We start from the raw sequence: 19,452 nt of genomic DNA, 5'->3' as shown, positions 1-19,452 counted from the left end.
ATGCACAGGACTCAGGAAATAATTCGGGAGGAGGGAAATAAGTAAGTGTTACCCAGGCACATTTCTTGGGACCCCAAGCCTCTCACTTTCCTTCCCGGTAAAATGGAAGGTGAATGTGAAGGAAAAAGATTAGATGTGGTAACACACACATGTGTGGTGGCCCCTGGAACGGAATTACAGCTCACTGAATGTCTTGAGCTCAGTTTAAAAGGGAGCCATTAGTGTCACAGCCCAAGTTCAAGATCCCATCGCCTTACACTAAATTAAGGGGCAGTTTTGTGGCACCCTCATCTTTGGTTAGCCTCACAACTCTGGGTCACTGGGCAGGTTGGACAGTTTTGTAGGAAGCTAAGCTTGGCACTTGGCCTGTGGGAGGTCTGGTAGGTGTGAGCAGCATTACAGAGGCAAATGAGAATTGCTAAGTTCTTGGGACACACAGCCTCAATAAAATCTTGCTGCTACTTCAACCTGGCCAAAGGTCACCTGCATTGACTTGGGAAAAGAAACAAATACATTGTTTGTTTGACATTGACATATACCCAGCATTCATTCAACAAACGTGTTGTACATTCTGGTGAGCGAATAGGAGGTAAACTGCGGAACAGTGGTATGTCCCACAGAGAAAAAGTTCGGAGGAGAGAGAGGACGTTGGTAAGATGGTCAGCTTTACAGTAGGATACTCTGAGAAGGCCTCACTGCGAAGGTGATAGCTGAGCAGAGCCACGTGGATATCCAAAGAGGCTGAACAGCAATGCTCTGAGACATTTACATGGATCGGTTAATACTGCCTGGCTCAAGAGACGCTTTCGATAAATAAGAGGGCGGTGGTAGATAATTCAGAGAACTTGAAGCCCCTGCGGTAGAGCTGCACGTTTCTGTTTCCGGAAGGAATTGGAATCCCGCTGCGGTTTAGCCTCAACTCAGGGGCTGCATTTCTAAGCTCAGTGCCACCTGTGAGAGGTGCTTTTGACAGAACCGCGTCGAACCATGCTCAGCCGCCCGTCCGCATCAGCACCGCCACAGATGCCTGTTTAACAAACGCTAGAAACAGGAATAGGCATTTTCTAGCCAAGGCTGCCGCAGCTGCACCACCGGAGCCCTCAGAACAGCGTGATTCTAACACCCGACCTGTTCCCGCACGTGTTACTCCCTTCCGGTCGGCGCGGCGCCTACACGTCATCAAGCGGCGCCGGAAGTGCCTTTGCGCTGCCTAGGAGACGGGACGCGGGCCCTCGCCTGACAGGGCCCGGCTGGCCGCGCCCACCCCGGTCGCCATGGAGCTGCCCCCAGGGCCGCGAGACGATCCCCGCGCCTGGGAAGATGACTCGGACCCGGAGTCGGAGCCCGACCCCGACGCGCAGGCCGAGGCTTACGTGGCCCGCGTGCTCAGTCCGCCGAAAGTCGGGGAGGGGCCCCCACGCGCCCCTTTGCTGTCCGCGCCCGTCGCATTCCCTGGCGCCCTGGAGCCGCGGGCGGCGTCCAAGGGTGCGCCCGTGGGGGTCCCGGGACTGCTGAGCCTTCCTCCGGAGCTGCTGCTCGAGATCTGCGCCTACCTAGACGCCCGCCTGGTGCTCCACGTCCTGCCACGCGTGTGCCACACGCTGCGCGACCTCGTGCGTGACCGGGTCACCTGGAGACTACGCGCGCAGCGCCGCGTGCGCGCGCCCTACCCAGTGGTAGAAGGTGCGCGCGCCTGGGGGCCGGGGTCAGCTGCCCAGGTTAGGCTGGGATGCTGTGAGCACCGCCCTGAAGCACGCTTCCTGGTTGGCCTGGCTTGGGTGGAGGCTGAGGTAGTTATTGATGCTGCCAAAGCCCTTGACCTCTTGGTGCACCATGAGCTAGGCGCTGGGGCTCCTGGGGCTGTGGAAATCTACCTTGGGGGGCTGGGGTCGCTGAACTCAGGATCCAATGAGCCTTAGGCTACGGGTCTGGTGGTACCACAGACCTGACCTTTGGCTGGAGGTTGACACAGGGACTTGAAGTCTTAGCAATTGGAATCTCTTGGGGTTCAGGGTAAGGCCAAGAATCCTCTGGGTATAGATGCTGAGCTAGCAATTGATGATGTCAAAGCTCCCCACCCTTACAGTCTTGATCTAGGTAGGCATGGGGCAGGGACTAAAGGCCCCGAGCCTGCAACCTTTAAATCAAGCCACATCTTAAGAGGTTAGGATCCCTGCTACTAGCAATCACAGATAAATCCTCAAGCCCAGGGTCTAACCTAGGCTGGGGGGTGGTGGTAATTCCTCCTGTCCCTGAGGTCACTGATAGCTGGGGGATAAGACAGCTTGGTCAGCTTCAACTGGTGGGGCTTTCCTGAACAGCCTGATAAACACAGTTGGTCGTGCCCCATTATACCACTGAATCTCTGCATCTAGCCCTTGAGTCACTTGACAAGGTTCCCACGTTTACAGAAACTAATCTGAAAACACTTCCCTGAGTTTGGTTGAGATTGTGGAGGCAAAATGTCCTAGTTCTGATGCTTTGCCTGAGGGTTGAGGCAAGACCTTAACATCCTGAGGCTACTGTCCTCCACACTTGGGTTGGGGTTTGAGACCTGCAAAGATGGTCCGGAGGCTCTAGTTACTCTATTTTTGGAAACTGGGGTGAGTAGTCCTAAGTCTGCTTGGAAGGAGGGTGGTTGGTGGTCCCAAAGCTAGATTCTAGGCCTTCTTGGGTGGGGTCAGGGATCCAGGTGGGGTTCTCTCCAAGTCTGGTGAAGGTTGGGCTTCCTGGAAGCCAGGGATGGGCTTGGACAGCTGCTGTGGATGTCAGGATTCCTGCCCACTGGGGACCCTGCTCACGATGCCCCACAGAGGAGGACTTCGACTGGCCGACAGCCTGCATCGAGCTGGAGCAGCACCTGTCACGCTGGGCGGAGGATGGGCGCTGGGCTGAGTACTTCTGTTTGGCTGATGGGCACTTTGCTTCCATTGACTCGGTGCTGCTGCTCCAGGTGAGGTGGGGCTCGGTGGGGGGCAGGCAGGGCTGGGCCAGGGTGATTTTGAGGCCACCACCTTGTTCTCTTCTCAGGGCGGTGCATTCTGTCTGTCGGGCTCCCGAGATCGCAATGTCAATCTGTGGGACCTGCGGCAGCTGGGGGTGGAACCCAGCCAGGTTCTAGTCAAGGCCTTGGGCACCGAGAAGAACAGCACCCACAAGGTGAGGGGTTAGGAGGCCAGACAGGGGATGGAGGGGTGGGGCCTGAGTAGGGTGCCATGGTTAAGGGCAGGAGTTTCGTTTTGGCACCAGACGTTGTGGATTTAAATCTTGCTCTGCCATGACTAGTGTGACATTGGGTGAGATGCGGGACTTCTCTCGGCCTCCATTTCTGCCTGTGTCTAGGGCTTGTTTAAGATGAGCATGAATGAGATGGCTATGCCGTAGAGCTTCACGTGGGCTGGGATACACAACAGGCACTCGGGGGGACATCAGGTACACCTTGAGAGGCATAGGGCAGGGCAGTTTCGAGGCTGCCTGTGAGGCTCACAAAGCTCTGAGCATGGCGGTCATCTCATGAGAAGCGGCTGTGGAAGAAAACCACTGCCACCAGTCACCGAGGTGGTGTAGGCAGGTGGCCAAGAGCTTGGTGCCGGAGCTAGGCCACTGGGTTCAAACCCCTATTCTGCTCCTTCCTGGCTGTGTGACCTTGGGCAAGAGACACAACCTCTCTGTGCTCCAGTGTCCTCGTTTGTAGCATGCGACCCGGTTATAGCACTCTGCTCAGGGAGTTTGGTGAGGAATGGGTTAGCCACCAGCCAGTGATTTGTGCCTGTTAGCTCCCAAGGCAGGCGCTGTTTTTTGGTGCACATTTTCCCGGTGAAGAAACTGAGGGAGAGCACGTCATTTGCTCCAGTCATGGAGTGGAAGCCCCACTTTTAATCGACTTGTTACGTGGCCCCAAACCACCACAGGTGCTGAGTCTGGCAGGGACTGGACTTAGGAGTATCATTGCATGTGGGTGTGCACATCCCGGGCTCTAAAGTCAGACAGACCCACCGACCTAAGTCCTGACCTCTACTTGGAGCTGCCTTGCTCTGGCTTCTGGGGTCAGCTGTCTCCCTCCTCCGACCCTTGGTTTGGTTACCTTTGGAATGGGGGTGACCACTGGGTCTGGTCTGCAGGGCTGGGTGTGGTCGCTGGCGGCGCTGGACCACCGCGTGTGCTCTGGTTCCTGGGACAGCACGGTGAAACTCTGGGACATGGCAGCTGATGGGCAGCAGTTCGGCGAGATCAAGTGTGTGGGGTCCTGGGCGGGGAGGCGGGGCCGGGCTGGGTCCCAGCTAGTCACAGCCCGAGCCTCGGGCTCCGTGTGTTCCCAGGGCCAAGGCGGCTGTGCTGTGCTTGTCCTACCGGCCTGACATCCTGGTGACTGGCACCTATGACAAGAAGGTGACCGTCTACGACCCCAGAGGTGGGTTGGGGGCCCAGGGACCCGGGTGGGGAGAGGAGGGCCGCTTGGGGTCTCCAGGGTCATGCTGGGGAAGGAGACACTTGGACCTCACAGCCTGGCTGGGATGACAGTCTCAACCAGATGCTGACCACGCCGAGCGGCCCGTGCTGTTGCTGGGCCAGCAGAGGCAGCTGGCGGGGGATGGATGTTGGGGGCAGAGGCAGCCCCCCTCCACCTGGGGGTCTGGAGGGCGGGAGATCCTCTGAGCCTCAATACTGTGGGAGGTGGAGCAGCCCCCTAGAACCCTGACTACCCCCGCCCCCGTCCTCGCTGTCAAGCTTGAACCTCAGTGTCCCCGTCTGTACGTTCTGGATAGTAACCCAACCCCAGGGGGTTCATAGGAGGAGAGGACAGTAGGAACATTGGTGGAATAAATACTGGTTTACATAAAAAGCCTAGGAAAACACTGCCCAGCACCAAAGCCTTTTCTATTGTTTCTTTCTTTATTCATTCTTATTTTAATTGTAGGGCTAGGGGTCTTTTCCCAGGAGGGGCCAGAGGCGGGGGCCTGGTTATGGGAGTGGGGCTTGGCTCAGACCCGCCTGGGAGCGGAAGCATTTAATGTGGGAACTCACTGAGGTTGGCTAGGTACTGAGAGCAGATGGGATTGGCCCGGGGGCTGGGAGGGCTGAGATCCGGGGGCCCTGGATGGCCCCAGTCCTTCCTGGGACAAGAGAGGAGAGAGACGGGATGGGGGCAGGCAGAGCAGACCAAGGGTTGTGCCAAGCGGGATAGGGGCGGGCAGGGGGGTGGGGGGCAGGGGCTCTGATGTCTCCCTCCTTGCCGCATCACTCCTGAAGTCGGCCCGACCCTGCTGAAGAGCCGACGGCTGCACTCCAGTGCAGTGCTGGCGCTGCTGGCTGACGACCGGCACATCATCTCGGGCAGCGAGGACCACACGCTCGTGGTGTTCGACCGCAGGGCCAACAGCGTCCTGCAGCGGCTGCAGGTGGACCCTCCCCGGGGGACCCGCAGGGACCGGGCATGGGGTGGTGGCTTGGCCCGGCCTGAGCTGCTCTGTCCCGCATTCCTCCCGCAGCTGGACTCCTACCTGCTCTGCATGTCCTACCAGGAGCCCCAGCTCTGGGCTGGTGACAACCAGGGCCTGCTGCACGTCTTCGCCAACCACAACGGCCGCTTCCAGCTCGTCCGGGTCCGCCAGGGAGCTAGCCCCTGCCCAACAGTCCCTGGGCCTCCTCCCTACCTCCTGAACCCCTGGGCAGCTGGCGGGCTGACCCTGGGCAAGGCCTTTCCTGAGTGTTCCCTGTCCCTCCTTCCTACAGTCTTTTGACGTGGGCCACAGGTCTCAGATCACAGGGATCAAACACTCACTGGGGGCCTTGTACACCACATCCACCGACAAGACCATCCGGGTGAGCCCCCGAGACAGGCACCTCTCCCTTACCCTGCCCCCACCAGCCAGCAACCCATGGCCAGACCTTTGCCCACTGCCCCCCGCCCCCCAGGTGCACGTGCCTACGGACCCGCCGAGGACCATCTGCACCCGAAGCCACAACAACGTGCTGAATGGGGTAAGGCCCTGCCCCGTGCGCCTTGTCCAGGTGCCCAGAGCGCCCCTGACTCCCTCTGCCCTGCACCCCCAGATCTGCGCAGAGGGCAACCTGGTGGTCGCTGCCTCTGGAGGCCTGTCACTGGAGGTCTGGAGGCTGCAGGCCTGAACAGGAGGATGCGGACGTGGATCTGCCGGCCCACAGGCTGGGCCGTGGCCTCTGTTCTCGGGGGACCATCCCCCCTGTGCTGGTGCTGCCCCTGCCCTGTCCCGAAGCCCTGAGGTACAAGGAGTCTGGGCCGTGGTGAGCTGTGCCCCACAGGCCATGGCCCACGCCAGGGAAGGTGAGCCTGGTGTTCAGGCCCACCCAGGGGACTGCACCCCTCCCTGGGGCCCTGTTTTTGTTAGGATTTGGATACCTGCTTTCCTTCCAGAGCGAAGGAGAAATAAACCTGATGTACTGGTGTCCCTCGAGGGCCCTGCCTGTGCTTGCTTGGGACTGGGAGGCGCCGCCGGGTGTGTGACCGTCTGGGAGACAGTCTATGTCGCGGGGGAGGCAGGTCTGGCTGTGAGTGTTGTAACAATAACCTTGTCTACGCTTGTCTGTGGGCCAGTGGATGTGGGTGTGTGTGAGGAAGGGGAGGCTCTCAAGGGTTTACACATGTTTGTGTAATGGCATGTGTGTGTGTGTGTGTGATGCGTGTTGGCACCCAGCCTGGGACTCTTACCCTGGGCGCGTTTGTGCGGTGGGTAAGGGGATCTGCTGAGGCCACCCCACAGGTGCGGGGGGGCAGAGAGGGGTGGGGAGGTGTGTGCCGTCCTTCTGGGGGTGCAGGACATGTGTGCTGCTGGGGCCAGGACCCTAGAGCCGGTGGGGGGTGGGGGTTGCGCTAGATGCGCCCGCAGCTCCCAGCACGGGCCCCCTCTGCCCCCACCGAAGCCTGGCCAAGCCACGTCCTGGGGATCCCTCACTTCATGTTTATTGCGGCCTCCCGGGTGGTCGGGGCCGTGGAGGTCACAGGATGGTGCAGGGCTTCTTCTCCTTGAAGGGGTTGGTGGCAGCGGGGATGCCCACGAGGAAGGGGTCGCTCTTGGCCTGCTCCATGCAGAACTGCAGCAGGTCGGAGGCCGCCTTGGACACCTGCAGTCCAGACTGGTCAGCCAGGCCGGGGCTGCCCACCTGCCCCCTCGCCCAGACACGCCCGTGCCACCACCCTGGCCCTCACCTTCACGCGTTCGATGCCTGCCTCCATCCGCAGCTGCTCCACGGCCCGGCGGGCCTGCCCGATGTCACTGCCAATGGCCACCTTGCTGGACATCTGCAGGAAAGTGAGAGGGGTCACGGGCAGTGGGCTCGATTCCAGACTCTGAGCCACAAGGCTACCCGAGAGTCCCCTCGCCGCCTCCGGTGTCCCCCTGGGGGCTGTGGGAAGGGGGTGGCGGGTCCCCGACCCGTCAGGACCACATACTTCAGCTTGAGGACTGCAGCTGATTCCTGACTGCTCGGTCCTCCAGCAGCCCGGCTCTGGCTCCCTCCCTGGCCAGCCTGGCCTCTCCAGCCCCCTCCGATCCCCGTCCCCGCCCCCCCCCCCCCCCCCCCCCGCAGAGACTTTGAAGCCAGGACACTCACGGAGTGAAATGTCACCAGCGGCAGCAGCTGCCTCAGCTGAGGGGGGTCCCTGCCCCGGGGGGCCCAGTGGCTGCCCTGGTGTCACGTGTCACCTTCGCTGGGGGAGCTTGGAGGCCCTGGCTTCTCACTGAACTGCTTGATCCTCTGCCGATGGGCCCCAACCCTCCTCCTTTGCCAGCCTCTGCCCCCACCCCCCTACCACATACAGAGTGTATCTTGGCTCAGGTGAAGCCCTGTCTCTCCCCCGTCTACACTCACCAGCCGGGATCTTATCCACAGAGAACTCTGTCTACTTGCTTATGCTGATGGCTCCTTCTGTCCCCATCCCAGAGCTTTCCCTGATCTCATATCCACCCGCAGAGCCTACTGCCTCCTCCGTCTGCCGCACTGGGCTCTCAGGGGTCTCTTGCCTAGCTCAGCCAAAGCTGGACTCGGGATTGTCTTCCCCCAAGACCTTCTGCCCCCAGTTCACCACCATCCGCTCAAATGCCCTGGCCCACATCTTCAACTCCTTTGACCCTCTCTTTCTGGTGTCCCTATGTCCGAGCTTTTCTTTTCTTTTCTTTTAAAGATTTTATTTATTTATTTGACAGAGATCACAAGTAGATGGAGAGGCAGGTAGAGAGAGAGAGGGAAGCAGGCTCCCTGCTGAGCAGAGAGCCCGATGCGGGACTCGATCCCAGGACCCTGAGATCATGACCTGAGCCGAAGGCAGCGGCTTAACCCACTGAGCCACCCAGGCGCCCCTGTCCGAGCTTTTCTTAGGAGCCATCAGATCAACTTCAAATTAGCTTCTCAATCTGGTCATGTTTCTCCACGTCTGCTGGCATGTCCCAGGTCCTGCTCCCACCTCCGCTGGCCTGGACCAGCACAGGCACCTCCGCCTCGTCTCCCCTGCCCTGCCTTTCCCCCCTGCCCGTTTGCTCCCCAAGGCAGCCAGTGGGGTCTGGTGAAAAACAAATCACATTACAACATGGAAAACCCTTGAAGGCATATGTTAAGTGAAATAAGCCAGTCAGAAAATGACTGATAAGGTATGAGCCCGTTACATGACCTCCCTAGGGATGTCAAATCCAGAGACAGGAAGTAGATGGTGGGTGGCTGGGGGAGGGGGACAGGGAGTTAGTGTTTACTGGGGACAGAGTTTCAGTTTGGGATGATGAAAACATTGTAGAGATGGACAGTGGCCATGTTTGTACAACAGTGTAAATGTGCTTAATGCCATAGAACCGCATACTTGAATAAATTAATAAATGTGATAATAAATTTTATGTTATATGTTTCACTACAATAAAAAAAAAGTTGGTGGAGGGCTTGGCTGCCTCTTGATCTCAGGGTTGTGATTTTGAGCCCCATGTTGTGTGTGGAGCTTACTCAAAAATTAAAGTTTTTTTTTAAAGTTGGGGGAAGTAGGGCGCCTGGGTGGCTCAGTGGGTTAAGCCGCTGCCTTCGGCTCAGGTCATGATCTCAGGGTCCTGGGATCGAGTCCCGCATCGGGCTCTCTGCTCAGCAGGGAGCCTGCTTCCTCCTCTCTCTCTCTCTGCCTGCCTCTCTGCCTACTTGTGATGTCTCTCTGTCAAATAAATAAATAAAATCTTTAAAAAAAAAAAAATAAAGTTGGGGGAAGTAAAAACTCTCTCATGGTTGGGATGCCTGGGTGGCTCGGTCAGTTAAGCATCTGCCTTTGGCTAAGGTCATGATCCCAGGGGCCTGGGATCAAGTCCGGCATCTGACTCCTTGCTCAGTGGGGAGCCTGCTTCTCCCTCTGCCTTCTGCTCCCCCTGCCTGTGTGCTCTCTGTCTCTCTGACAAATACATAAAAAAATCTTAAAACTCTCCAATCGTTTCCCAGCCTTTTTAAACCCATCTTCTTTACTACTGCCCAGAGGGCTCTGTCTGCTCTGGCACCTTCTACCTGTTCTGAATTTACTTTTTTTTTCTTTTACAGATTTTATCGTTAAGTAATCTCTACACCCAGTGTGGGGCTCAAACTCACAACCTCGAGATCAGGACTCACAAGCTCCACTGACAGAGCCAGCAGGCGTCCCTGAGTTCATTTATTGACCTCTTCCCTTCTTTCATTCCTGGATTCCCGGATCACCCTGATGCCCCTGTGTGGGCTCACTGATTCATTCAGCATATTTGCTGAGATCACAGTATGCGATCACTGCACAGAGTAAGAGAAACAGCGGCGAGCCCAGACAATCCTGCCTGCACGGAGCGGCCGCTGTCATCAGGGAGGGACGGACAACAGCAGACAAAATGAAAGAGAATGATGAGCAAGGTAAGTGGGGAGTCAGTTGGTCAGAGCAGGCCTCTTGGACGAGGTAATATTTAGACAGAGATTCAGAGAAGGAGCTGGAAAAGAGGGTATTCCAGGAAGAAGGAGCAGCGGGTACGTCAAAGGTCAGGAAGCAAGCTTGGTGGGTTCTTGGACAGCGAGGAGGCCGATGTAACCAGAAAGGAAGGAACTGAGGACAAGTGGTGGGAGATGCGGGCAGGAAAGTAAGCAGGCCCTTCACAGGCCACGGTGAAGACCCTGGATTTTACTCCTAGGGAGAAGCCAGCATAAGAGAGTTTTAAAAAGGAACGATGTTTCTGGTTTCTGTGTATTGAGCTCTCTGACCACAGCAGGGAGATGGTTTGGGGGGAAGGCAGCCCAGTGTTGAGGCTTTGAGAATGGAGAGAAGGACCTGGATACAAACACCAGTCATAATGTTGTACAGCTGAAACTAACCGAATGTCAAATTCTAACAATAAGAAAAGGCACCTGGATCTGGGACCCATTTTGTGGGTAGAACTTGGTGGAGGTGCTGAGGGATGAGTGTGAGTGTGAGTGTGAGAGAAGGAAAGACATTAAGCTCAATTCTCCAGGGTTGAGCCTACTAGGTGCACGGAGGGCTTATTCGCTGAGCTGAGGGCTCTTTGTTGAGCTGTGGAAGACTGCAGGGAGATCCGGGTTAGGAGGAGTGGGAACTGAGGAGTGAGATCCAACTGGGGACTGTCAAAGATGTCAAGGAGGACGTTCTCCAATCAAGTGGGCTAATCTCTGGCCTCAGGGCCTTTGCACTGCCAGTTCTCTTTCCCAGTGGGGGATGGTGGATAAAGGCCTCCCCAAATCTTCACGTATGGGTTTTTCTGGCCTTGGCTCAAATGTCACCTCCTTGGCGTCTTCCCCAATCACCTGTTGCTTCAAATAAGGCCACCTCCCCACCTCCATCCACCCCTACCTAAAAGACACATCATCATTTTGGCATCCTCAATAGCACTTACCACTATTGTTGTTAGCTTTCTAGCTCCCCAAACTGTGGACTCCAGGAGGGCAGGGTCTGCATCTTGTTCACTGATAAGTCTGAAATGCCAAACACAGAGCCCAACGTATAGTATAGACTCCATAAGTTGTAGAATGCCTGCTTAGAAGAGTCCCCCTGGACCAGACCCTGTGCAGCGCTAGGAGGATCCATGAGATACAGACCCCACCTTTGAGGGTCTCACAGTCTTGATGGAGGGAAAGAGAGGTCAGCCTTGGATCCCAGAGGAGGTCCCTTACCCAGAGGAAGGTCAGAGGAGGCTTCCCAGAAGAAACGACAGCTGCAACGGCCCGCAGGGTTACGCAGCATGTGGAGGAGGCTCTGGAGACCTGAGAGCGATCACTAAACCATTCGACGAGAGACGTTCAGGAGCAGAAACTATTTGACATTTCCTGATGACTCGAATCCTGCTGTCCAAAGGCGACGTCTAAGAAGCCACCCTCCTTCCAGAAGGGACAGAAACGAATGGGAAAGCGCCGCGCAACGCGGTGAGTCTCCAGCAGGCGGCAGTGAAAGTAGGAATCGTTATTCATCTCAGGCTTGGTAAGACACGAGACAAGGAATAGCGGCTCCTCGCAGCTTCCGTATTACGGAACGCACGCGCAAACATGGCCGCGCCCTGGATTATGGGACTCAAAGAAGGTCACGTGACTAAACTACTTCCCGCCCCCTCTGCAGGTTTTCCCGAGCCCTACTTCCTGTACTGTCGTACGGAGCGCGTGCTGGGGTTTAGTGCGTTTGGAGGCCGCTGGAGGCCTGGCCTGGGACGGCTGTGATCTGGGACTGCGGCCTCAGGAACATGGAGGGTCCTCCGGAAGGGAAAGCACCCGCGGCGGCGCTGGCCGCTGTGCTGAAGCACAGCTCGGCGCTACCCTCCGAGAGCTCCCAAGTCCGAGGTTACGACTTCAACCGCGGCGTGGACTACCGTGCGCTACTGGAGGCCTTCGGCACCACTGGCTTTCAGGCCACCAACTTCGGGCGCGCCGTACAGCAAGTCAACGCCATGGTGAAGCCTGGGGCGGAACTTCCTGCATCGAGGGGGTGTGGCCTAAAGTAGCGGCAATGCAGTACTCGGAGGGGGCGGGGATCCCTTGAGAAGGAGGCGTGTCCTTTGTTGGGCGGTCCAATAGTTGGAGAGAGGCGGGACCCATTCTGGGCGGCAGTTTCTGTGCTGGGAAGAGGACGTTGTCTTCCCATCTCCAGCCCCATCCCCATAGTGTTCTACAATTAGGATGAGGTTGGGACTGATTCTAGATAGGAGGCGAGTGAATGTGTTCTGAACTGTACGGTTGAGGAGCCTAAGTCAGGCTCGGATTTGTTTTTTCCGTCGGGGAAGGGCACCGGGCCTGCAAAGGTCGTGCTCTCCGATTCCTTGAAAGGGGGTAAAACCTGAGCTTGTGCCTTGAGATTTGGGCTGTGAATGGGGCGGAGCCTGCACAAAGGGCGTTCGTTCCCTGGCTACAGGTATTCCAGGTAGAAGTGGTAGGTGCTAGGGTTTGGGGCCAGAGGGTAACTAGACTCTGCCCTTACATCTAGATAGAGAAGAAACTGGAGCCACTGTCACAGGATGAAGACCACCATGCAGACCTGACCCAGAGCCGGCGCCCACTTACTGGCTGCACCATCTTTCTGGGCTACACATCAAACCTCATCAGTTCAGGCATCCGTGAGACCATCCGTTACCTCGTGCAGCACAACATGGTGGGGACCTCGTGGGGTTGTGGCCTTGGCCTTTCTAGGTCTTAGGGCAATAAAATTACTGGTGATTTAAATGACATAGGGAGATAGGGTCAGTTTTAAGCAGAGGGACACGATCTACTTTTGCTGTAGAGCTTTCCCCAAGGGTCACTGGGTTAGTATTGGGAGCTCTACCTGGGGTGAGGGCAGGGCCCCTCTTCCTGGGCCAATCTCCCTGACTTACGGCTGCAGGTGGACGTCTTAGTGACCACAGCTGGCGGCGTGGAGGAAGATTTTATCAAGTGCCTGGCACCCACGTACCTGGGCGATTTCAGTCTCAGGGGGAAGGAGCTACGTGAGAACGGGATCAACAGGTTGGGGGCCCTGGGTGGTGCTGAGCAAGGGAGCTGGGCTGGGGGTGCTGGGGCCTGATGCCCACATGCCTCATGTTCACAGGATTGGAAACTTACTGGTGCCCAACGACAATTACTGCAAGTTTGAGGATTGGTTGATGCCCATTCTGGACCAGATGGTGCTGGAGCAGAACACGGAGGTGGGGCAGGAGCGACCTAGGGGCTGGCGTGGTAGGAGTCGGGGCAGGCACTGTAGGCTGAAGTCAGTGTCTCCTCCTAGGGTGTGAAGTGGACACCTTCCAAGATGATTGCCCGCCTGGGCAAGGAGATCAACAACCCAGAATCGGTGTATTACTGGGCCCAGAAGGTGAGCGGCTGGGTGGGGCCCGGATACCAGGCCTTGGTGTGTATTCGCCTGTTTCACCTTCATAGACCCCTGGAGAGTCCATTCCTCATCTCCACTCTGAGATGCGGAATCTGACACAGAGCTCAGGTGGTTTGTCTGAGGCTGCATAGCCACTGAGTGTGATCTTGGGATCCTGGCTTGTTTCCTAGACCTGGGATCAGTTGGGGCAGCCGTCATGGGGTGGGGCGTATGGTCCCATGCTCCTCCAAGGCGGAGGTCCGGCAGAGTAGCGAGAGCCGCCGTTCTTTGTCAGACACCATCCTTCGTGCTTTGTGATTTCGTCACTTAACGCTTCTTCGTCCATGAGGGAGGTGTTGTGTCCATTTTACAGTTGAGGAGACTGAGGCCCGGAGAACTTAAGCACTCTGCCCAGAATCAGGCAAAGAGGAGGGGATGCCACTGGGATAGGGACCAGCATGCTCCCACTGGGCTCCGAGCTCCAGTCTCTCTTGTCTTGCTGTTCCTCCAGAACCACATCCCCGTGTTGAGCCCAGCGCTCACGGATGGCTCCCTGGGTGACATGATCTTCTTCCATTCCTACAAGAACCCAGGCTTGGTCCTGGACATCGTCGAGGGTGAGGCATGGGGGGCCACATGGGAGCAGGGGAGGAGGGCTGGCTGGGTCCACAGCCTGACCACAGCGCTCTTCTCCAGACCTGAGGCTCATCAACACGCAGGCCATCTTTGCCAAGCACACTGGGATGATCATCCTGGGCGGGGGTTTGGTCAAGCACCACATCGCCAACGCCAACCTCATGGTGAGTGGAGACGGGGCACCCGGTCCCTAGTGTGGGTGGACGCGGGCTCGCCATGCAGCTATGCCTGTGCCATGTGCCGGGGAGACAGCTGTGGACTAGACAGGCCAGGATCCCTGTCCTCCTGGACTGATGTTCTAGCCAGGGAGACAGGCAGCGAACAAGTGACATGGTTGTCACATGGCAGTTAGCTCCTGCGGGAAAAAATGAGGGAAGACAAGATGGCAAGAGAAATGACGTTCTGTGCCAGTGAGCACAGGAAACGGCCAGTGCAAAGGCTCTGGGGTGCCTGAATTAAGTCCAGGTACAGTTAGCAGGCCGGTGAAGGGGAGCAGAGGTGACCAGCAGCAGGAGCCAGGCCTCCAGGGCTGCCACTTAGGAGCTCACAGGCGCCCTCTGGCATTTGTGGGGGATGGGGTAACATGGGGGGGGGTCGGGTGAAGACTGATGGGGCCTTGATCAGAGTGGGCGTCATCTTGGTGTTTGGTGGCAGCTCTACCCATCAACCCTACCAAACCCCAACCTTGTGCTCTGCTCATGCATGGATGTGGGGCCCTTCCTTTGGAGTGGGGGGCCGCTCTGGGCTTCCTGCACATAGGACACAGCCCTTGGCCTCTTAGCTAGTGCCCACCCCTCCGCCCCGCCATGTCCAGTGACTGGCTGACCAGCTCCCCCTGCCCTTGGCTCTCCCCACAGCGGAACGGGGCTGACTACTCTGTCTATATCAACACGGCCCAGGAGTTTGATGGCTCGGACTCTGGTGCCAGGCCAGACGAAGCGGTCTCCTGGGGCAAGATCCGGGTGGATGCACAGCCTGTCAAGGTGAGGGCTGGTCACGTGGCTGGGGCGCACAGTCTCCCGGAGTGCGGCCGCAAGCCCTATGATTCACTCACGTCCCCTCTGCAGGTCTACGCTGACGCCTCCCTCGTCTTCCCCCTGCTTGTGGCTGAAACCTTTGCCCAGAAGAGAGATGCCTTCATGCCCGAGAAGAATGAGGACTGAATGGCTGTGGCTCAGGGAGGTCTCCCCTCTCCTATATTTATTAGCTTGCAAACCCGGTCCCTTCCTCCCTCCTTGGTCAGCTGTGTGTCTAAAATAAATGGTCTCCATGATCCTTTTGAGTCCGTGTCTGTGTCCTTGGTGGTGGTGGGTCCCCCACCTTCACCCAGTGCCACCATCAGCCTCATAAGCCTCCTCCCGCCAGCACTGGATGCTGCCCCCCGTGGCGGTCAGCAGGCAGGGCTCCGTGGGGTGGAAGGCCAGCGACTGCACCACGCCGGGACCCACAGGAAGGGCCAGCGTCAGGGCACCCTGTGGAGGGAAGGGGTGGGGAGCGGTTATCAGTGCGTCCCTCTCCCTTGACCTTCAGCCACCCACTGCCAACGGCTTCCCAGGCACTGCAAACGTCAGCTGCCCCAAAATGAACGCCTGAGTTGCTCTATCTTTTGGAGCACGTGTGGCTCAGGCCAAACATCCGGGGAGTCTTGCTCTTTCACGCTTCCCACCCGTTTATCAGCAAGTGCTCCTGGCGCGGCCTTTAGACCATGTCTTGATCCACATCCACAGCCACAGCCTTGCTCCGACCCTGTCCTGTCCTGGCTTCTCTGCCTTGCTGCCATCTGGGCTCTAGGGGCCCACGGGGCAGCGTCTGTGCTCACTTCTTCATCAGCCTGAAGTCCCCGCTCAACGCATCTGGTCCCTTAAGCAGGCTCCAAATTGCTCCTCCCACTTCAAAAATGTTCCTCCATGCGCTCCCCCGCTCACGGTGACTTTGTCTGGTAGACTCTCGAGAAGTAAGCAGAACACTGGAGCGTTCTCAGTTGCCAGAGAGAGCTGGGCCCCCAAGTCTCTGCCCCCCACCCCCAGCTTCCTCCATCCTCTTAGGGGCATTACTTGCCCTGGCCAAGCCCCAGCCCTGACTCCATGAGGTCAGAATAATAGCCTGTTTCCAGTCTGACCTTCCCACCAGGCCAAGACCTATCAAGACAAGGTTCACGGGGTTTGGGACTAGAAACCATGGGGATGCTCAGAGGTAGCTCAGGGTTTCTGAACTATAGCCCCATCTCAGTGGGGGTCTGGTGCGGCTGCTGGCCCCAGTTCCAAGGTCAGCTGGGCTTGCGTGGCCTTGCTTACACCAGCCCTGCTGCCGCCACCATCCCACAGTACCTTTGTCTCCTGACCCAAGTGGGCCACACCTCCAAGCCTTAGCACACATGTTCCCTTTGCCAGGAATGCCCTTGCTGCTTTCTCTTTTCAGTCACTCCTGCAAGCCCCCAGCTCTAACAGCATTCCCCTTCGCGGGTGTGGGAGTGACGGAGGAAAAGACAGAGCAGGCAGCCTGGTAAGGAGTTGGGGTGAGGACGCTCACCTCCACCAGGTCCCAGAAGTACACCTTCCCGTCCTCGGAGCAGCTGACCACGTGTGTGTCACGCTCACTCAGGCAGCAGTCCAGCTTGTACTCCTGGTTCTTATGGCCGGTGTACCTGGGGGTGGGAGGGGTCAGGAGGGCCTGGGTCCTAGCAGAGGGTGCTGGGGGCGGCGGGGGGGGGGGGGTTCCACCACCCCGAGGACTCACTCGCCCAGCAGCTCCCCTGTGTCCTTGTCTAGAAGCCGCAACGTGGAGTCCAGGCTGGAGACCAGGGTGCACTGCCCGTCCCGGCTAAAGCAGGTACAGGTGATGGGGCCTGGGGGGTGGGGAGGGGCACAGGTGGGTGAGGCTGGGGCCCCTTTGCTGCCCCGAACCGGCCCTGCCTGCCCCACAGTCCCGCCACACTTACTGCCCACGTAGTCTGAGAAGAGCTGCCCCAACCTCAGGTCATAGCGCCTCACCCGGCCATCCACGGAGCTGCAAGAGGATGGATCCAGCTGAAGCATCAACTGGGGCCAGGAGGTCCATGGCTCCAGTCCCTGGACTCTCCCTGACCCTGCCAGGACCCCGGGGCAGGGTGTGTGTGTGTGTGTGGAGGGGCTGGGCTTGCCCTTCCTGTGCACCCTTCGCTGTCATGCTCACACTCAAGGCTAGCCATGGGAAATAAACACTGAATTGAGTTCTTAAGTGGAATTCCCAGGCACTGGCTTTGAGACGGACACCCAGGGCCGATCAGGACCTACTCTATGAGTTTCTGATATGCACTGAGCTGCCTCTCTGGGCTAGTCCTTGGGACACAGCTGCAACAAAGTCAGAGCACGTTCTGCCACCAGAGCCTTACTGACTGAGAGTAATCTAGGAAGGCCTCCCTGAGGAGATGACCTCTCAACTGGGACTTGAAGGATAAAGAGACAAACGTGTGGCCCAGGAGATGATGTGTGGGAACAGACCAGCCAACAGTCTGGGGAGCCCTGCTTGGGAATTGTCATTGTTTGCCTCTTGCAACTAGAACATCAGCCTGATGTGGGCCGAGATTTTCCCCGATTTCAATAACTGCTGTGTGTTTCCCAACAAAAAAAGTGGTATGCAAGAGAGGCTCAAAAACACTCTGAGTAAGGAGAAAGGGAGTCCGGCTGAGAAAGAGCAACTGCAAAGGTCCGGAAGTGAGAGCATGCTTGGCATATTAAGAGAAATGAGACGTGGAATGAATAAAAGCTAAAAGCTCAGCAGAGAGCACTGTGCAGGGCCTTGTAAGCTGAGGTGAGAAGAGCAGATTTTAATCTAAGTAGCGAGGCAGTGGTGATCCCCAGCAGGGCACGAGTGAGGTCCTGGCTCCACTCACCCTGCCAGGACCTCATGGTCTGACACCTTCACACTGGATATGCCATCCCTGGCTTCGTCCAGCGTCTGCACCGGCTCAGGCCTCCGCGACCGGCAGTCCCAGCACCGTATGCTGGAATCAATAGAGCCTGTGAGAGCCAGCATGAAGGTGAGGTCAGCTTTGGGTTGCAGGGGTTAGCACCCTGCCTAGGCCCCAGACTCACCAGACAAGATGACTGTGGCCTCTTCATTAAACTGGACCGTGTTCACCTTCTGAGAGATGGGAATTGTCACTCAGAGGAGACTGGACTTTGGAGGACTGGGATAAAGGCAGGGTTCTGGGTGCTGGTTAAAGCAAGAGCAAAGGAGGGGCATCTGCCTTTGGCTCAGGTCATGATCCCAGGGTCCTGGAATCTGGCCCCACTGAGAAGGGAACCTTCTTCTCCCTTTATCCGCCCCACTGCTTGTGCTCTCTCTAATAAGTAAACAAAATCTTTTTTTTTCTTTAAGATTTTATTTATTTATCAGAGCGAGAAAGCGAGTGAGCACAAACAGGGAGAGCAGCAGACAGAGGGAGAGGCAGGCTCCCCACTGAGGTGGGAGTCTGAGGTAGGACTTGATCCCAGGATCCTTGGATCATGACCTGAGCCCAAGGCAGCCGCTTAACCGGCTAAGCCACTCAGGCGTCCCTCTAATAAGTCAATAAAATCTTAAAAAAAAAAATAAAAAGAAAGCAAAGGCTAGAGATAGGGGAGGTGAAAGATTTTGGGGGACACTGCATGCTGGGCCCTGGGGTGGGGGTGGGAGGGTTCCCTGTCACCACCTACACGTCAATGCGGGCTTTCTCCGTCATCCACGCTCTAATGAGGCCTCTTCTCGTTTGTACTCACCCCCGCGTGGCCCCGGAATTTGCGCACGACCTGCCCCGATGCCACATCCCACAGCACCACCGCCTTGTCCCCGCCGCCGGAGCAGAGACTGCTGTTGTCAAAGGAGCTGGAGGGCAAAGGAGGGAAGATCAGTGCTGACCTCAGATCCCGGTCTCAGCATCCGTATCTCGGACTGGCCCCCGGCTCACCCGGCCGCATCCAGCACCTCGTAGCCGTGGCCGCTGTACGTTCGCAGCAGCGTCCCCCTCAACGGATTCCACAGCTTCAGGGTCTTGTCGCTGCCGCACGTCAGACAGTAATTGCCATCCACTGGGAAACACCAGGAGGGAATTATAGGGCTGAGGACCTCAGAAGGCAGGAGGACCCGGAACGAAGAGGGAGCTCACCGTTAAATCGTACAGCTCGCACTGCCCCCTGCCCGCAGTCTAGCGTCTTCACCCGTTTTTGCGGCAGCTCCGGGCCCCGTGGTTTCGGCTCAGGGAAAGCCATTTGTTTCGGGTTCCCTTCCTCGCCGCCTTACATCGATCCGCACCAAGGACTCCGAATCCTGGGACTCCACGCTCGGGTGTAACTTTATTGTCCTCCGTAGCCCACTTCCTATTTCTCACTTCCGGTTCAAATATTTTGGCTTTTTTCGGGGTAGTGTTTGGAATACTGAAACCTGATTCCAGCTTCTAGGTTTCTTTTCCACTTCTTGTTTTCAAGAAACACTTCTGGTCTTTTCCAATTCTCTATCCCCCGGCTGGAAGGAGTCCTGGCCCCGCCCCTGGGAACGGAAGCTCG

General features: G+C 57.4%; 4 protein-coding genes across 11 annotated transcripts; 2 read left to right on the top strand and 2 right to left on the bottom strand.

Annotated features, from left to right (window-relative positions):
- The first annotated feature begins 7 nt into the window (after positions 1-7).
- On the top strand, positions 8-6,429 carry FBXW9 (F-box and WD repeat domain containing 9). Of its 6 annotated transcripts, XM_032312187.1 has the most exons (10): positions 8-1,683; positions 2,814-2,953; positions 3,031-3,159; positions 4,122-4,234; positions 4,320-4,411; positions 5,251-5,399; positions 5,490-5,603; positions 5,734-5,823; positions 5,917-5,982; positions 6,055-6,429. In XM_032312187.1, exons 1-10 carry the CDS (start codon positions 1,275-1,277, stop codon positions 6,127-6,129), a joined length of 1,377 nt encoding a protein of 458 aa, XP_032168078.1. In that variant the 5' UTR covers positions 8-1,274; the 3' UTR covers positions 6,130-6,429. The 6 variants fall into 6 exon arrangements, with proteins under 6 accessions (XP_032168078.1, XP_032168068.1, XP_032168050.1 ...); XM_032312177.1 differs by having other exon boundaries at positions 5,251-5,603; XM_032312159.1 differs by having other exon boundaries at positions 5,734-6,429.
- A 489-nt stretch (positions 6,430-6,918) lies between these two features.
- Positions 6,919-11,223, bottom strand: GNG14 (G protein subunit gamma 14). Its single transcript, XM_032312263.1, is given in 4 exon segments — positions 6,919-7,091; positions 7,094-7,177; positions 7,180-7,279; positions 11,140-11,223. Coding segments are annotated over 3 exon segments (300 nt in total). The 5' UTR covers positions 11,140-11,223; the 3' UTR covers positions 6,919-6,975.
- DHPS (deoxyhypusine synthase) lies at positions 9,850-15,203 on the top strand. Of its 3 annotated transcripts, XM_032312194.1 has the most exons (10): positions 9,850-9,873; positions 11,579-11,906; positions 12,441-12,601; positions 12,830-12,951; positions 13,034-13,130; positions 13,211-13,297; positions 13,806-13,911; positions 13,991-14,094; positions 14,788-14,913; positions 14,998-15,203. In XM_032312194.1, exons 1-10 carry the CDS (start codon positions 9,862-9,864, stop codon positions 15,091-15,093), a joined length of 1,239 nt encoding a protein of 412 aa, XP_032168085.1. In that variant the 5' UTR covers positions 9,850-9,861; the 3' UTR covers positions 15,094-15,203. The 3 variants fall into 3 exon arrangements, with proteins under 3 accessions (XP_032168085.1, XP_032168088.1, XP_032168093.1); XM_032312197.1 differs by lacking the exon at positions 9,850-9,873 and having other exon boundaries at positions 11,675-11,906; positions 12,437-12,601; XM_032312202.1 differs by lacking the exons at positions 9,850-9,873; positions 11,579-11,906 and adding an exon at positions 12,011-12,137 and having other exon boundaries at positions 12,437-12,601.
- Positions 15,098-19,404, bottom strand: WDR83 (WD repeat domain 83). The gene is made up of 9 exons (XM_032312214.1): positions 19,056-19,404; positions 18,858-18,978; positions 18,670-18,775; positions 18,004-18,052; positions 17,802-17,928; positions 16,869-16,936; positions 16,667-16,775; positions 16,460-16,574; positions 15,098-15,402 (listed from the first exon to the last, which is right to left on the bottom strand). Exons 1-9 carry the CDS (start codon positions 19,156-19,158, stop codon positions 15,253-15,255), a joined length of 948 nt encoding a protein of 315 aa, XP_032168105.1. The 5' UTR covers positions 19,159-19,404; the 3' UTR covers positions 15,098-15,252.
- Positions 19,405-19,452: the final 48 nt, after the last annotated feature.

This window comes from Mustela erminea, chromosome 1, assembly GCF_009829155.1.
Source record: "Mustela erminea isolate mMusErm1 chromosome 1, mMusErm1.Pri, whole genome shotgun sequence".
Taxonomy (NCBI): Eukaryota; Metazoa; Chordata; class Mammalia; order Carnivora; family Mustelidae; genus Mustela; species Mustela erminea.
The sequence above is the reverse complement of the archived record's forward strand: the minus strand, read 5'-3'. Positions and strand labels throughout refer to the sequence as shown.

What these genes read in the sequence shown, in the direction of transcription:
- WDR83 (XM_032312214.1), bottom strand. Translation starts at nt 19,158, where the DNA reads ATGGCTTTCCCTGAGCCGAAACCACGGGGCCCGGAGCTGCCGCAAAAA. An exon ending in GCGAGCTGTACGATTTAACG is followed by an intron (nt 18,979 to 19,055) that starts GTGAGCTCCCTC and finishes GGTGTTTCCCAG; the next exon opens with TGGATGGCAATTACTGTCTG. An exon ending in GGCCACAGTCATCTTGTCTG is followed by an intron (nt 17,929 to 18,003) that starts GTGAGTCTGGGG and finishes TGGCTCTCACAG; the next exon opens with GCTCTATTGATTCCAGCATA.
- FBXW9 (XM_032312143.1), top strand. Translation starts at nt 1,275, where the DNA reads ATGGAGCTGCCCCCAGGGCCGCGAGACGATCCCCGCGCCTGGGAAGAT. An exon ending in GACCGTCTACGACCCCAGAG is followed by an intron (nt 4,412 to 5,250) that starts GTGGGTTGGGGG and finishes TCACTCCTGAAG; the next exon opens with TCGGCCCGACCCTGCTGAAG. An exon ending in GCCGCTTCCAGCTCGTCCGG is followed by an intron (nt 5,604 to 5,733) that starts GTCCGCCAGGGA and finishes TCCTTCCTACAG; the next exon opens with TCTTTTGACGTGGGCCACAG.
- DHPS (XM_032312194.1), top strand. An exon ending in CGTGAGAACGGGATCAACAG is followed by an intron (nt 12,952 to 13,033) that starts GTTGGGGGCCCT and finishes TCATGTTCACAG; the next exon opens with GATTGGAAACTTACTGGTGC. An exon ending in GGTCCTGGACATCGTCGAGG is followed by an intron (nt 13,912 to 13,990) that starts GTGAGGCATGGG and finishes GCTCTTCTCCAG; the next exon opens with ACCTGAGGCTCATCAACACG.